The sequence below is a fragment of the Egretta garzetta genome, unplaced genomic scaffold (assembly GCF_000687185.1).
Source record: "Egretta garzetta isolate BGI_Z169 unplaced genomic scaffold, ASM68718v1 scaffold24, whole genome shotgun sequence".
In the NCBI taxonomy this organism is placed as follows: Eukaryota; Metazoa; Chordata; class Aves; order Pelecaniformes; family Ardeidae; genus Egretta; species Egretta garzetta.
This window is the reverse complement of record NW_009259494.1, coordinates 866,115-879,043: the sequence shown is the minus strand read 5'-3', so window position 1 is coordinate 879,043 and position 12,929 is coordinate 866,115. Positions and strand designations below refer to the sequence as shown.

The 12,929-nt window shown below is 52.0% G+C and overlaps 1 protein-coding gene across 1 annotated transcript in view; it reads left to right on the top strand.

Moving 5' to 3' along the window:
- The first annotated feature begins 1,416 nt into the window (after positions 1 to 1,416).
- Positions 1,417 to 12,929, top strand: part of ZNF341 (zinc finger protein 341) — a 22,964-nt gene continuing 11,451 nt past the window's right edge. Inside the window, 8 exon segments of the mRNA XM_009637368.2 lie at positions 1,417 to 4,079; positions 5,287 to 5,474; positions 6,594 to 6,746; positions 7,427 to 7,470; positions 7,472 to 7,628; positions 8,815 to 9,010; positions 10,390 to 10,474; positions 12,603 to 12,793. Of these exon segments, the coding sequence (XP_009635663.1) occupies positions 3,974 to 4,079; positions 5,287 to 5,474; positions 6,594 to 6,746; positions 7,427 to 7,470; positions 7,472 to 7,628; positions 8,815 to 9,010; positions 10,390 to 10,474; positions 12,603 to 12,793 (1,120 nt within the window). The 5' untranslated portion in view covers positions 1,417 to 3,973.

Sequence of the window (12,929 nt, the reverse complement as noted above, 5' to 3'; positions counted from 1 at the left end):
GGGGCACCCCATCGCCTCCCTGCCCTCGTGCCCCCCGTGACCCGGGGCACCCCATCGCCTCTGCTGCCCCCGGGGGCAATCCCATCACCCCCGCCTCTGTGCCTGGTAAAGGGGATCACCAGTCCCCAGGGCACCCCCGTCACCCGTGTGCCCTTCGCCCTCCCATCACTCCCCATCGCTGTGCCCACCACACTGGGACACCACCCTGCAGTGAGGCACCCTCGTCCCCTGCGTGCCCCGCACCCCCCAATCCTCCTTGCACCACGGGGCTCATGCTGCCACCCCCACCGCTGTGCCACACTCTGCGCCTGCCCCGGGGATGGTCCCCGGGTTGGTGCTGGCCCCTGCACACATGTGTTAGTGCGGGGGGGTCCATGCTGTCTGTCCGGCACAGCCAGGGCAGTGCCCGGCTTCTGTCCACTGTGTGGCCGAATGGGTCTTGCTTGCGTTCGTCTCAATTTAGTGTTGGGACTATGCGTGTTAGAGGTAGGTGCCATCCGAGGGGGACTCTTGGATGTGCCAAGATGTGGCAGTCTGACACTGAGTGCAGGGTCAGCCCGTTTGGAGAAAAAATATCTCACAAGGCATTTATTTCCTAAATTGGATTACACACGTATTTTCCTTTACATGCGGGGACACTGCTAACGGGAAGGCCTTGCATGGGGATTGTCACCCTATGCTTTGCAAACGGCACCTGGGATCGCAGCAGCAGAAAGAAGAGCGAAGAAGAAATGTTCCTGTCTATTTTGTCAGGTTACTTGGTGTGTTTGACAGCACCGTGTATAATCGAGGTCCCTGTTTTCTCTCTGCAATCAGCTCCTCATTGTGTGGATTTCCTCACAGAATTCAGGAGAGCAAAACATTTTAGCAAATTAAGAAAAACGCCTCTTTTTCTTTTAAGCCCGCAATAATTGGCAGCTTTTAGTAGCTGAACTTGTTTGTTTTGTCTTGTTGATTGGATTACAAGTGGAGGGTGCTGAGAGCAGCCATGTCCTCAGCGAGTGCTGTGGGCAGAGTTGCATCTTCACCCGTCGCTAAAGCACCTGGTGCTCCTGTCAGCCGAAAAAAAACCTTAGTGCATGAAATTCAGGGCGTGAGGGGAAAGTAGCACCTGGGTGAAACAGACAGTCTTGTTTCCCTCTCTAAACTGAGAGAAATTTGTAAAGGGGAAGAAGAAAAGCACAAATCAGTAGTCTTGTCCTTTTATCCTGGCTTCACCAAGTCGCCTTGTTTTTGTCGTGCTCTGGGGAAAGCCTGCTGCTGCCAGGAGAGAAGAGATGGCTTTTTTTTTTTTTTTTTTGGTTTCATGACCGTAAAGAACACACTCCAGGCCGGGGCCAGGACAGTGATTTTTTAATTTTCTTTCTTTTTTTTTTTTTTTGTTTTTTTTTTTTTTTTTGGTTTCATGACCGTAAAGAACATCCTGCAGGCTGGTGCTGGCTGCAGTCAGTGCAGGATCGATCCAAAGCTTTTTCCTGGAGTCCATGGATGGCTGTGAACGGCATCTGTGTCACCAAGTAACTCTGCCTGCTGGTCTTCATGGGTTACCAAACCCTGAACTTGGCGATTTCCCTCTGTGTGAAGTGTGGCGTTGTGCATTTACCTTGTGAAACTGCAGGGACTCTGGGCATTTGCCTGAATTGCCAAATGAATGAAGAGCAACGGAAGAGCAACGGATTTATGTTGTCCTGGGCCGCTTTTCGCCGGCAGAAGGCTGAATGCAACACCAGCAGTGCCGCTGCATCGCTGTCGCCTGTCTTCAGGTGTTGGCCCCTCCTCAAGCTTCTTCCTGCTAGTGGGATTGAGGCAATCATCTGGCTTTTTTAATTGGAAGATCTGGCTGTGTCCCAGGAGGAAACCCAGTTGGTCCGGTGCCAGGCACATCAAGAGTGGTGTTCTTGATGCAAGCTGTTCTTAATTATCCCCATAATATATTAAATCTGAATTTTTGATCCCCCTTTTTCTTTTGTGTCCTGCTAGCTTACTTCTGCTGAAGAACGACTGCTCCATTTCACTCTTTGGTTCGAGTGTGCCAACCAGAGCCTGCAGTGCTGCCTTTGCAGTTGACCAGGAGGTTATTTGTAGAAAAGGAGGTAGATGTTAAAGCAGGGCTTCAGTCGGTATGAGAAGATCCTCCCAGGAGTGCTCCAGTGGCGTGCTGCTGGCGGGGCTGTCCTGCAGTTGTAGCTCTCCACGTGAGCGAAGGCTTGCAGAACTGGACCCGCAGCTTTCCTGTGCCTCCATGTGATCTATGTGAAAGGGTTCCCGTAGGCACGGTGGTAATTTTTTGGTAGCACATGAAGTAGTGTGATCTGCTGCTTTCCAGTAGCTGCTCGTGCCCTGCACTCCCCAGCAGCTGGAGAACAGTGCTCTCCTCTCTCCCAAGCATGCAGCATTTGTGACCTCTTCTTGGTGAGAAGTGATTGATGAAAAAGGTGTTCACGGCGTCTTAGTGTTACTTGCTCCACACTGGAGATGCAGGAGAAACGAGTATTTAGAGTGTCCTTAAAATGCCATGGATTATGGCATCAAAATGCCATGGGTACTCCCCATCGGGAAGGTAATGTCCCAGTTGTCCAGGAGAAATTTTAAAATGACAAGAGGCACTTGCGATGGGAAGATGAGGTGGTTGCTTCTGTTGCGCTGTTCCTTCATGCTGTGATGTGTTTACGGCGTTTCACTGTCCTTCCTGGTGCTGTTTGCTGAGCAAGCTCTCATCAGGAGCTTTTCTCACCTTGCTGCTTGGAAATGATCAGACCAATAGGTTTTAGTGTGGCACATAATTCTGAGCCTTTTGCAAAGATCTTGAAGCAAAGTGATAAGCAACCTAAGACATCTCCCCTCCCCCTTTCTTTTCTTCCTTAATCCACAGGTATAACATACAACCCTGGCATGCTGTTCGTTTTATTCGTGGGTTCCTTGTCATAAAGAAATGGTAGGAAGGAGTGGTGCATACAAATCACTCCTTTTTGCAATTTTTTTTCCATAATCAGATTGTTTTATGTGTCTTACATCTGACTTCTAAAAAGAAAGAGTGTGTCAGGCTTAGTCCACCAGTCGCGTGCTGCTGGCCGGGTTGTCTCCCTAGATGAGCAGTCCCCATGCCCTGTATTTATCTGGAATATTTCAGAACATTTTAGCTGTCATGAAAAATATTTGTGCCAAAGCAAGTGAGCCCATTCTGACAACAAATCTGTCTGGGGGTGTGTGCTCTCTTGGAGTCCTGAGGGAAATGGAAATGAGGGAGAGCAACCGGCAGCTTTTGCGTGAGAGGTGCTTACAGAGGAGCACAGCGCTGGGAGTGGAAGGAGCCACAGTCCAGCTCTCCTGCATGTCCCAGGACCGGGGTGGCAGCTGGTGGCCGAGCAGGTGCCCCCCAAAGCATCTCTCCCAGGAGCCCATGTTTAATATTTCCTTCTTAAAACTGTATGTAAATCCTCCTGCAGTTCATAGCCCTGTGTCTGATCAGGTCTGGGAATGCTGATCTTCAAAACAGGGAGGCATTTCTAACACTGCTGCTGACTCTAACACTGCTGTGAGTCGCTGCACACCTAAGATTTGTCTTCATTTGGCTGTGCTCTATCACACTGTGTCCCCGGGGAGATCCACCCAGGCTGCTACCCTGTCTGGCCCGTGCCATCCCAAGTATCTACTTCTTAGCTCTTTTCGTACCCACTGTTTGTAAGCATCCTTCCTCTCTGCAGCAAATGCCTGAAACCAAGTCCCCATTAGGCTTTCCTTGCCCTCCTTCCCTTTCCTCTCCTTGTATCGAAGGGGTGTGCGGAGACAGGTGGGAGTGTTGCTTTCGTACGGTAGTTAATGCTGTGGAGTAGAGGTGGGTGAGAGTGGCTCTGTGGGAGAAGACAGCAGCAGGCGGCAAGCAGCTTCCCTCCTGAGCGAGCTCCCAGCACCCAAGTGCTCTGTATTTGGGCCGTGCTCGGTTTACCATCCGTGCTTGTGTCTCCTTTCAGGAATGGATAATCAGACGGTGCTGGCTGTGCAGTCCTTACTGGATGGTCAAGGAGGCGTGACGGATCCATCTGCTCAAAATGTCAACTCCACCACCATCCAGCCGATGGGTGAGTCTCGGTAGGACCGTGAGAGAGGGGCGGGGGCTGCAGGTCTCTTCCTACAGTGTACTCTTGTGACTGGCACGATCTGTAGGTGTAGGGCGCTGCTGCCCTCGGCAGGACTAGGCAGAGCAGGAGAGGGGGATAAGTGCCCGAGTGAGTTGGTCATGGCAACAGACTGGGCCACGCATTTACAATAAAGGCATGAAAGGAGGGAGCAGCCACTCTCCCTGCCACTAGTGCCTTGTTACTGTTCATATTTCTTATTTAATGAGCCGTTCCTTACCCCCTGGGGAAGTACAACTACTCCAGTCATTGAGTATCTCATCTGAGTGAATGAATACAGAAACTGGTGCTCAATCAGGACTCACTGGGTGGATACTGAGTTATCCTCTGGAGGAGTTATAGTCTGTGTCCCCAGAAATGTTCAGGCTGTGAATCAGATGGGAGGCACAGCCTTGTGAGTCCAGCTGGATCAAGTGCAAAACAGTGTGTGCTTGTGTGGTTTGCTAATGCTGCAGGTTGCATCTAGGACATGGTAACTGGGTTGTCTTCCTTCTGCTTCTTACGTCAAGCAGCAGCACCAAAGACCAGCAGTCTTGTGTGGGGGTGGCTTTCGGACACAAGCTGCTGTTGACTCTGTGCCCTGATCCAAGTTACTTCTCTTGGAATAGAATGGAATCATAGAATGTTTTGGGTTGGAAGGGACCTTTAGAGGCCATCCAGTCCAACCCCACTGCAGGGAGCAGGGGCACCTTTAACCAGATCAGATTGCTCAGAGCCCCGTCCAACCTGGCTCTTCCTTTGTGCAACATGAGTAATAAAATCTGCCTCAGCCGGCATAATGCAGGTGCTTTGGAAGAAGCTGTTTTGACTAAAAGCAGAGGGTGCTTCAGGAGCAAGGCTGGGTTGGTTGTTCATGTCTTTGGGATGAGAAGACAGACGATGGGATTCAGTTTGTCACAGGGAGACGGCAGGTTTTGTGTACGGGAGCAGGGCTGAGATGCGCTCAGTCGCATCAGTTGGCTTTAAGGGAGAGCTTGGGATTGGGGAGGAGGGACAGCTTGGCCCTTGCAGCCGATCTCTCCTGATGATGATGTCCTTGAGGTGCTAAGATCCAAAAGGTGTCTATTTTCCTACATCTGTGGTTGTTAGGTGTAGCACTGGGGAATGCAGAAGAAAGGCTGCAGCACTGATCTGGTCCTCTTAATTGCAGATGATGAAGATGTGTTCCTCTGTGGGAAGTGTAAGAAGCAGTTCAACTCACTGCCTGCCTTCATGACCCACAAGAGAGAGCAGTGCCAGGGAAATGCTCCTTCCCTCTCCACGGTCTCGCTGGCCAACAACAGTGTGTACACCCCCTCCATCGCATCAGTGCAGCAGGCTCCGAGCGCCAGCCGGCAGGTACTGTGCTGCAGGCAGAGGCTCTGCTGCTCTATCGCTGTGATTTTGGGAGTGGGAGGGACCTCTGGGTCATGGTTTTAGACCCAGTGACGCCTCATGGCTGACCTCTCTTCTGGGCAGCTTGTTGTGGTCCTCTTGGCTTTTGACCTTGTGGTTAAAGCTGCCTGGACCTCCACAGGAGGTGTCCTTCAGCACAACTGTCTGATAGCCCTTTTTTTCAGGACAGGAGGGGTTTCATATTGTATCTGTGCTACAGCCAGACTTTGGTTCTATTGGAAAGCCCCTGTGCCACAGCCTGGCAGGCCAGCCATGTGCCTGGGTGCATGCTGTGCAGTGCTCAGGGTGGAATGGCTCTCGCTGTCCCCCAGGCTGTGGTCTGGCTCGTGGGCAGAAAAGGAGGGCAAGGTCTGGCAGCTTCATTCCTACATCCCTCTTCTCAGTCTCCTGCAGATAAGCCCACATAATGTGGTGTGATAAGTTTTAAGGGAATATCCTCTCTGGAGTAACTCTCCTTCCCCACAGACTTCTCAGGAGTAAATCCTTTGTGCGTGACGCGAACTGTGCCTGCAATCGTGGTCGTTTCTGAAGTGCTTTCAAACCAACTGCTTTTTTCAAGTTAACTTAGTGGCAGTGGATGGTGCTGCCCAGGGCTGCAAACACAAGTTGTTTCTGCCCAGAAAATGGGACAGCTTCCCTCCCCTCCTGTAATCTGACTCAAGTCTGAAGAGATGAGCCTGACGTTCACCGTCTGCAGCCAGAGCAGCCTCCCTCAGTTCTCCACCTTACTTAGCTGGGGAAAGCACCCAGGAAAGGCCTGAGCTTGTCTGCGACCAGTTTGTCCTGCAGATCTTGTTTAATAACCCCTGATTTGAATTGTAGCCAGTGGCCACTTTCCCAAACCACTGTGATATTTTTTACCTCCTCTTCTGAAAAACATTTCTGGAGCTGCCTTATTGTTACGGCTAAAAACACCAACAGGTTTGCTTTAGATAATTACTGTGGCTCACCAGAGGCTGTGAAAGCAGAGACACCGACGTTCAGTAAAAAGCAGTGTCATCATTTTTTGTTTATTGTTTTGTCCTGTTGCTGGTCAACAATGCATCTTTTTTTTCCTTTCAGCAAATTTCTACCTACATCACTGTTCCCCCTTCACCTTTGATCCAAACCCTGGTGCAGGGGAACATCTTAGTCAGCGATGAGGTGCTGATGTCGGCCATGTCTGCTTTTACATCCTTGGACCAGCCCATGCCGACAGTGCAGCCTGCGGCGCAGGTAAGGGGCATGTGTGGGCCCCTGCTGTGTGGGGCTGTGCTTGCATGGCAGGAGAGTCTTGTCGCTCAATCGGACTCTAGAGATCTGCTTCGATGCTGAATCCTGGGCACGTCCCAATGCGACAGCCAGGCTTGGGATGGAGTGATGGATAAATGATAGGATAGCTCCAGGGCCTGCTCCCTCTTGGTATCCTTGTTGCTAGATGCCCAAATCTTTGTAACACGGTCTCTCCAGCCTTGTGTTGAGCCTCTGTATAATGGTTGGTTTCCAGAGCCCTTGACAGTTTGCTCCAAGGATTCCTGTCCTCCTCGGATGGTTGTTTTGGGCTCTCCCCAGGGCTGGCCAGGCTGTACACACTCTCCATGCTCTGAAAATGTTCTTTGTAACCAGAAGGATTAAAAGCTTTAAAAACAAAGCAAAAAAAGAAGTGGGGCTTGAGCACTTGGGTTTTGGTGGAGACAATGTCTACCAGCAGGTCATGCCAGCCCTCTGCAAGCCAGCACAGTCTGGTCCAACTTGGCAGTCGGACAGTGCTGCGTTGTGTCAAGACGTGGTCGCTGTTCCTGAAGGTGCTGTTTCAAATTGGGATCGTGAACGTGTGTGAGGGAGCAGCCCCTCCAACTTATCGCTGCTGCATTGTCAACATCTTGTCTGTCTGTCTCTCCCTGTTCTGGTTTTAGAGCAGCTTGAGTATGCACGCTGGGGCTGGCTACCTCTCGCAGCTAGCCTCCACCGCCTCCCCCCCCCAGCCTGGGGGCTCCGGGGCAGCCCAGCGCCGGTGGCAGCGGGGTGGTCGAAGTGTACAGTGCGCCTGCTCCTATGGCAGCAAACAGCACAGTGGAGATCCAGACGCTGGGGATGCAGCCCTATCCGCCCATGGAGGTAAGGCCAGGGGCTGGCTGCAGGGGCTCTGTCCTCCTGGGCCTCTTCTAACAAGCCGGGCTGCTCGGGAGTCGCCTGGACTGGAAACGCAGAATTAGAGTCTGGGAAGATGCATTAGGTTATTTGACAGTGATTATTTCCTCTGGGAGAGGGTACTGAGCAGAAGGATGTCAGCAAGATGACAGGGATTCTGAGAACAAGAAAAGAGGTTAAGAGGGTTGGAGGGCTTGGCTGGCACGGGCTTAGGAGATCTGAATGTCTGCTGTGGCTGAGGGATACCTGCGGGTGTTGGGAGTGAGAGGGAGCTGAGGTGAGGGGGCTTACCTCCCAGAGGGGTGCAGAGCAGCACCCTGTGTGCTGCAGGCTTAAGTGGAGAGAAAAATTTAATCTGAATATCGATAAAGCAAGCTTGATAAGGCAGCTTCTCCTAAAGAGAGGCACAGGCAGGGGTGGATTTTGGGTGGGTCAGCTGTTCACAGCCTCCACTTTAGCGTCGCCATTCACAACAGAAACTGCTGGGTGTAACAGAGGTTTGTCAGCCTTATCTTTGTGTCATTGGTCAGAAAGGACAGGGGTGTCAGACGCTTAGTGCTCTGCCTTAACTTATCAGGGTGGGCAACAGAAATGCCTTCAAACCACATCACCCCAGACTGATGCCTCTGTCTTTTTCTCTAAGTGTCCTTTTCTAATACTGATGCTGTTGTAAACAACTGTGCTTTGCCAACTGGATTTTTATTGTCCTTTCCTTCCCTTCTGCAGTCCTGCTGGGGCAGGCAGCAGGGTCTGGATGTCCTCACCTTCAGGGGTGGTGTGAACCCACAGGGTCAGGGGTGATCTTTCTGGTAACCTGCTCCAGGGGGATGAGAAACTCTTGTAGGCGTAAAACATAGATGAGGGATTAGATGGCTCCTTCATAATGTTTCTTTGCTGTCCTGTTCCTGCTATAATAACTCCTGGATACTTTGTGATGTTCAGTGAGAGGGTTTCACACTGTGCAGAGTGTCAGTTTTAGTTAGAGACACATTGTTGGACTGGTGAACCAGAAATTTGCTCCAGTTTGGCAGGAGACAGAAAGCTCAGACAGACTAATAGCCTGGTGTGGCAAGTGTTGCTGGAGATGGAGGTTAGGGCACAGTATGACTCTGTGTAGCAAACCTGTTTCCTCTGATAAATTGCACTCTTGCAGGTACCAAGCCAGTGTGTGGAAAGTCCTGTGTACCCTTCTCCTCCTGTGTACAGCCCTGGGAAGCAGGGGTTCAAGTCCAAGAGCACCAGCACTCCCACACCTTTGACCAGTGCAGGAGGTGGCGGTGTGGTTGGTTTTGATTCCACCTCTGCTGCCAAAAGTCGGCGCTGCAAAAACGAGAGCACGCTGCAGGAAGGTAAGTGTCCTTATAGCATTTGCCCTGGACTAACCTGTAGGCCAGCGTGCTTATCCTGTAGCGGACTGTCGAGCCAAAGTCCAAGAGCACCAGCACTCCCACACCTTTGACCAGTGCAGGAGGTGGCGGTGTGGTTGGTTTTGATTCCACCTCTGCTGCCAAAAGTCGGCGCTGCAAAAACGAGAGCACGCTGCAGGAAGGTAAGTGTCCTTATAGCATTTGCCCTGGACTAACCTGTAGGCCAGCGTGCTTATCCTGTAGCGGACTGGGGAGCCACAGGCTCTCCAGCTGCAGCAGGGTGGCACTGGCTGTGCATGCAGCTCTGGAGGAGGAACATGATGCCTTGCACAAAGCTATCAAGATGAGGTGAGAGTGTGGACATGCTTCTTGTCTGTCACCTCTGAGCACAGGTGAAAGGGCTGTTACTGTGCTACTGCATGGGCAGGCTTGCATTAGATCTCTGCAGCTACACCTGAAATGGGGAGGTCCTGCAAAGTAAGGTGTTAGAGCTTGGTCCGTTTTAACCCAAGGAAGACTGCCCAGCTGCAGGGCCCAGCTGACCTGTCCTTGCCATGTCTTTCAATGCCTGTGAAGAAAACTCACCTGTCCCCAGGTGAGGCAGGACAGGGGCGTACCCCGTTACGGGATGGAGAAGTGTCAGATCATCCGCTGGCTGAGCCTGCCCATTGCTGGTGTGATGCAAGCACACCTAGCTGAGCGACAGGGGAGCTCCCAGGTGTGGGGTGGAGGACAGCCATGTGGCCTTCCTCCCCAGGAAGGTTGGGCCTCTGGAGTTATAACCATACAGATGCTTTAACATTATTTGCAGAGGTGTGAATGATCATGCAGCCTACAGCTCTCAGGCCAGAATTTCCCAGAGCAGCCCACAGTTCTGCTGTTTTCCATTGGTTTATACCCCATCATAGTAGATAGAAGATGTGACTGACTGATCTTTGGGATGGGCGAAATATGCATGTGCTCTGACTGATGGCTGACCCTGGTGAGTTCACAGGAGAGAGACAGAACTGGGGCCCTTCCTCTTGCTAATCCTGTGTCCTCTCCCAGTGCCCAACATGCCTTTGAAGTTGGTGCTTTGTAGCACAGCTGGAAGGGTCCCTGGAGTGGTTAATGCCTGAAGGGGATGCCCTACCCCCTCTACTACTACTCTCCTCAGTACTTCCAGAGTTAGCTGAGGCTATGTTACATATATGTTTGTGCCTGTAACCTCTTCCCAATCTGACCAGGTAGATCTTATTCTTTCATAAGCCCTTTATTCTTGGCCCTGAGTAGACATGTCTTGGGGTGAGGGCCCTGTGGCACAGAGGGGGACAGGCCTGTGCCACATGATCTCATTTCTGTGTGTGCTCTTGCTCTTTCAGGCAAACCCAAGTCCCCCAAGCTGAAATGCACTTACTGTGACAAGGCCTTCACCAAGAACTTTGACCTGCAGCAGCACATCAGAAGGTAATGGTGCCGCGAGCCCAGACACAGCAGAGTGGCTGGAGTGGAGGTGGGCACAGCCCCGCTGAGGGAGTCTGCGCAGTCCATGAGACCTTGTGTTTGTCACATCCCAGAATCTGTGCTGTGCTGGGAGGTGATCCTTCATCCCCCTTCCCCCAGGACACCTTCTCTCCAGTGGCTGGGGTGAAAGTTGCATCATGGATATAATCTTGCTGATTATGGGCTGGGACTGGAGACTTGTTTTCCTCGCTGATGAGACCTTGAAAGCCAAACCTGTTGTCACCTGATCGCTGGAGCAGCAGCATCTCCACTGCTTGCCTCTGCCCTTTCCTCTTCCCTCCCTCCCTAGCAAGCTGCAGCCTTCATGTTTGCTGGTGGTAGCAAACTGTAAGCTAAGCTCAGTGTCTGTATAGGGAGCTTTTACAAGAGAGCTTTTCTCTGGTGGGAGGCAGTTGAAATCTTCAGAGTTTCCTCCAGTGGAGTCTACCAAACTCAGGACAGATGAGAAGGAACAAGTGGTGGTTTCTCTCCCCGTCCCAGCCTGGACTCTCCACATGATGTCCTCCATGTGTTAGAGTCCACTCTCTCCTGCAGCAGAAGGGCAGGGTAGAAAGACCTTTCTGCTGTGGACAGGGGAAGGCAAATTCAGGGAGATCAGGTGGCTGCAAGCTAGAAGAGACAAGTGTGCAGGGGAGGGAGGGGTGACAGGGAAGAAAAGGGTTTTACACCTGAGAAAGTGATGGGGTCTCTGAGGTCTGTGCGGAGACCTCTGCCTCTACTACTACTCTCCTCAGTACTTCCAGAGTTAGCTGAGGCTATGTTACATATATGTTTGTGCCTGTAACCTCTTCCCAATCTGACCAGGTAGATCTTATTCTTTCATAAGCCCTTTATTCTTGGCCCTGAGTAGACATGTCTTGGGGTGAGGGCCCTGTGGCACAGAGGGGGACAGGCCTGTGCCACATGATCTCATTTCTGTGTGTGCTCTTGCTCTTTCAGGCAAACCCAAGTCCCCCAAGCTGAAATGCACTTACTGTGACAAGGCCTTCACCAAGAACTTTGACCTGCAGCAGCACATCAGAAGGTAATGGTGCCGCGAGCCCAGACACAGCAGAGTGGCTGGAGTGGAGGTGGGCACAGCCCCGCTGAGGGAGTCTGCGCAGTCCATGAGACCTTGTGTTTGTCACATCCCAGAATCTGTGCTGTGCTGGGAGGTGATCCTTCATCCCCCTTCCCCCAGGACACCTTCTCTCCAGTGGCTGGGGTGAAAGTTGCATCATGGATATAATCTTGCTGATTATGGGCTGGGACTGGAGACTTGTTTTCCTCGCTGATGAGACCTTGAAAGCCAAACCTGTTGTCACCTGATCGCTGGAGCAGCAGCATCTCCACTGCTTGCCTCTGCCCTTTCCTCTTCCCTCCCTCCCTAGCAAGCTGCAGCCTTCATGTTTGCTGGTGGTAGCAAACTGTAAGCTAAGCTCAGTGTCTGTATAGGGAGCTTTTACAAGAGAGCTTTTCTCTGGTGGGAGGCAGTTGAAATCTTCAGAGTTTCCTCCAGTGGAGTCTACCAAACTCAGGACAGATGAGAAGGAACAAGTGGTGGTTTCTCTCCCCGTCCCAGCCTGGACTCTCCACATGATGTCCTCCATGTGTTAGAGTCCACTCTCTCCTGCAGCAGAAGGGCAGGGTAGAAAGACCTTTCTGCTGTGGACAGGGGAAGGCAAATTCAGGGAGATCAGGTGGCTGCAAGCTAGAAGAGACAAGTGTGCAGGGGAGGGAGGGGTGACAGGGAAGAAAAGGGTTTTACACCTGAGAAAGTGATGGGGTCTCTGAGGTCTGTGCGGAGACCTCTGATGTTGCAGAGGTCTTTTCCTCTCCCACTTTCTCCTTTGATCCCTTGTCATCCCAGATGGTGAGTGTTTTGTCTGTGTGCCAGGCTTGTTTCCCCAGGCCTCTCACGATCCATTTTCTCTAGTTAATCAGGCCTCAAAGTCCTTGTTTGGCTGGTCCGGGTGCTGATCAGCCAAGCAGGGTGCTTAGTGCAGTCCTACAGCAGCCACCCTACCCGCAGTCCATGCCTGGGGGCTGCCTCCTCTCTGCTGGTTGCTGATATGGTGCCTTCTACCTTCAGTCACACAGGCGAGAAGCCCTTCCAGTGCATTGTGTGCGGCCGAGCCTTTGCCCAGAAGTCCAACGTGAAGAAGCACATGCAAACGCATAAAGTGTGGCCTCCAGGGCTGGGGTGCACGATTTCCCGCAACTCCATCACGGTGCAGGTCATGGCCTTGAACCCCAACCAGCCAGAGGATGAGGAGCACACAGGTTTGCTGCCTGGGGATGGCACGTGCTGGGGGCAGAGCAGTGATGTGAGGAATCTGCACGTCCCTGCACTTCCACACAAGGAGGAGGGGAGACAGGAGCTGTGTGTGCTGTTTGCATTCCTCCCATCAGGTTTAGC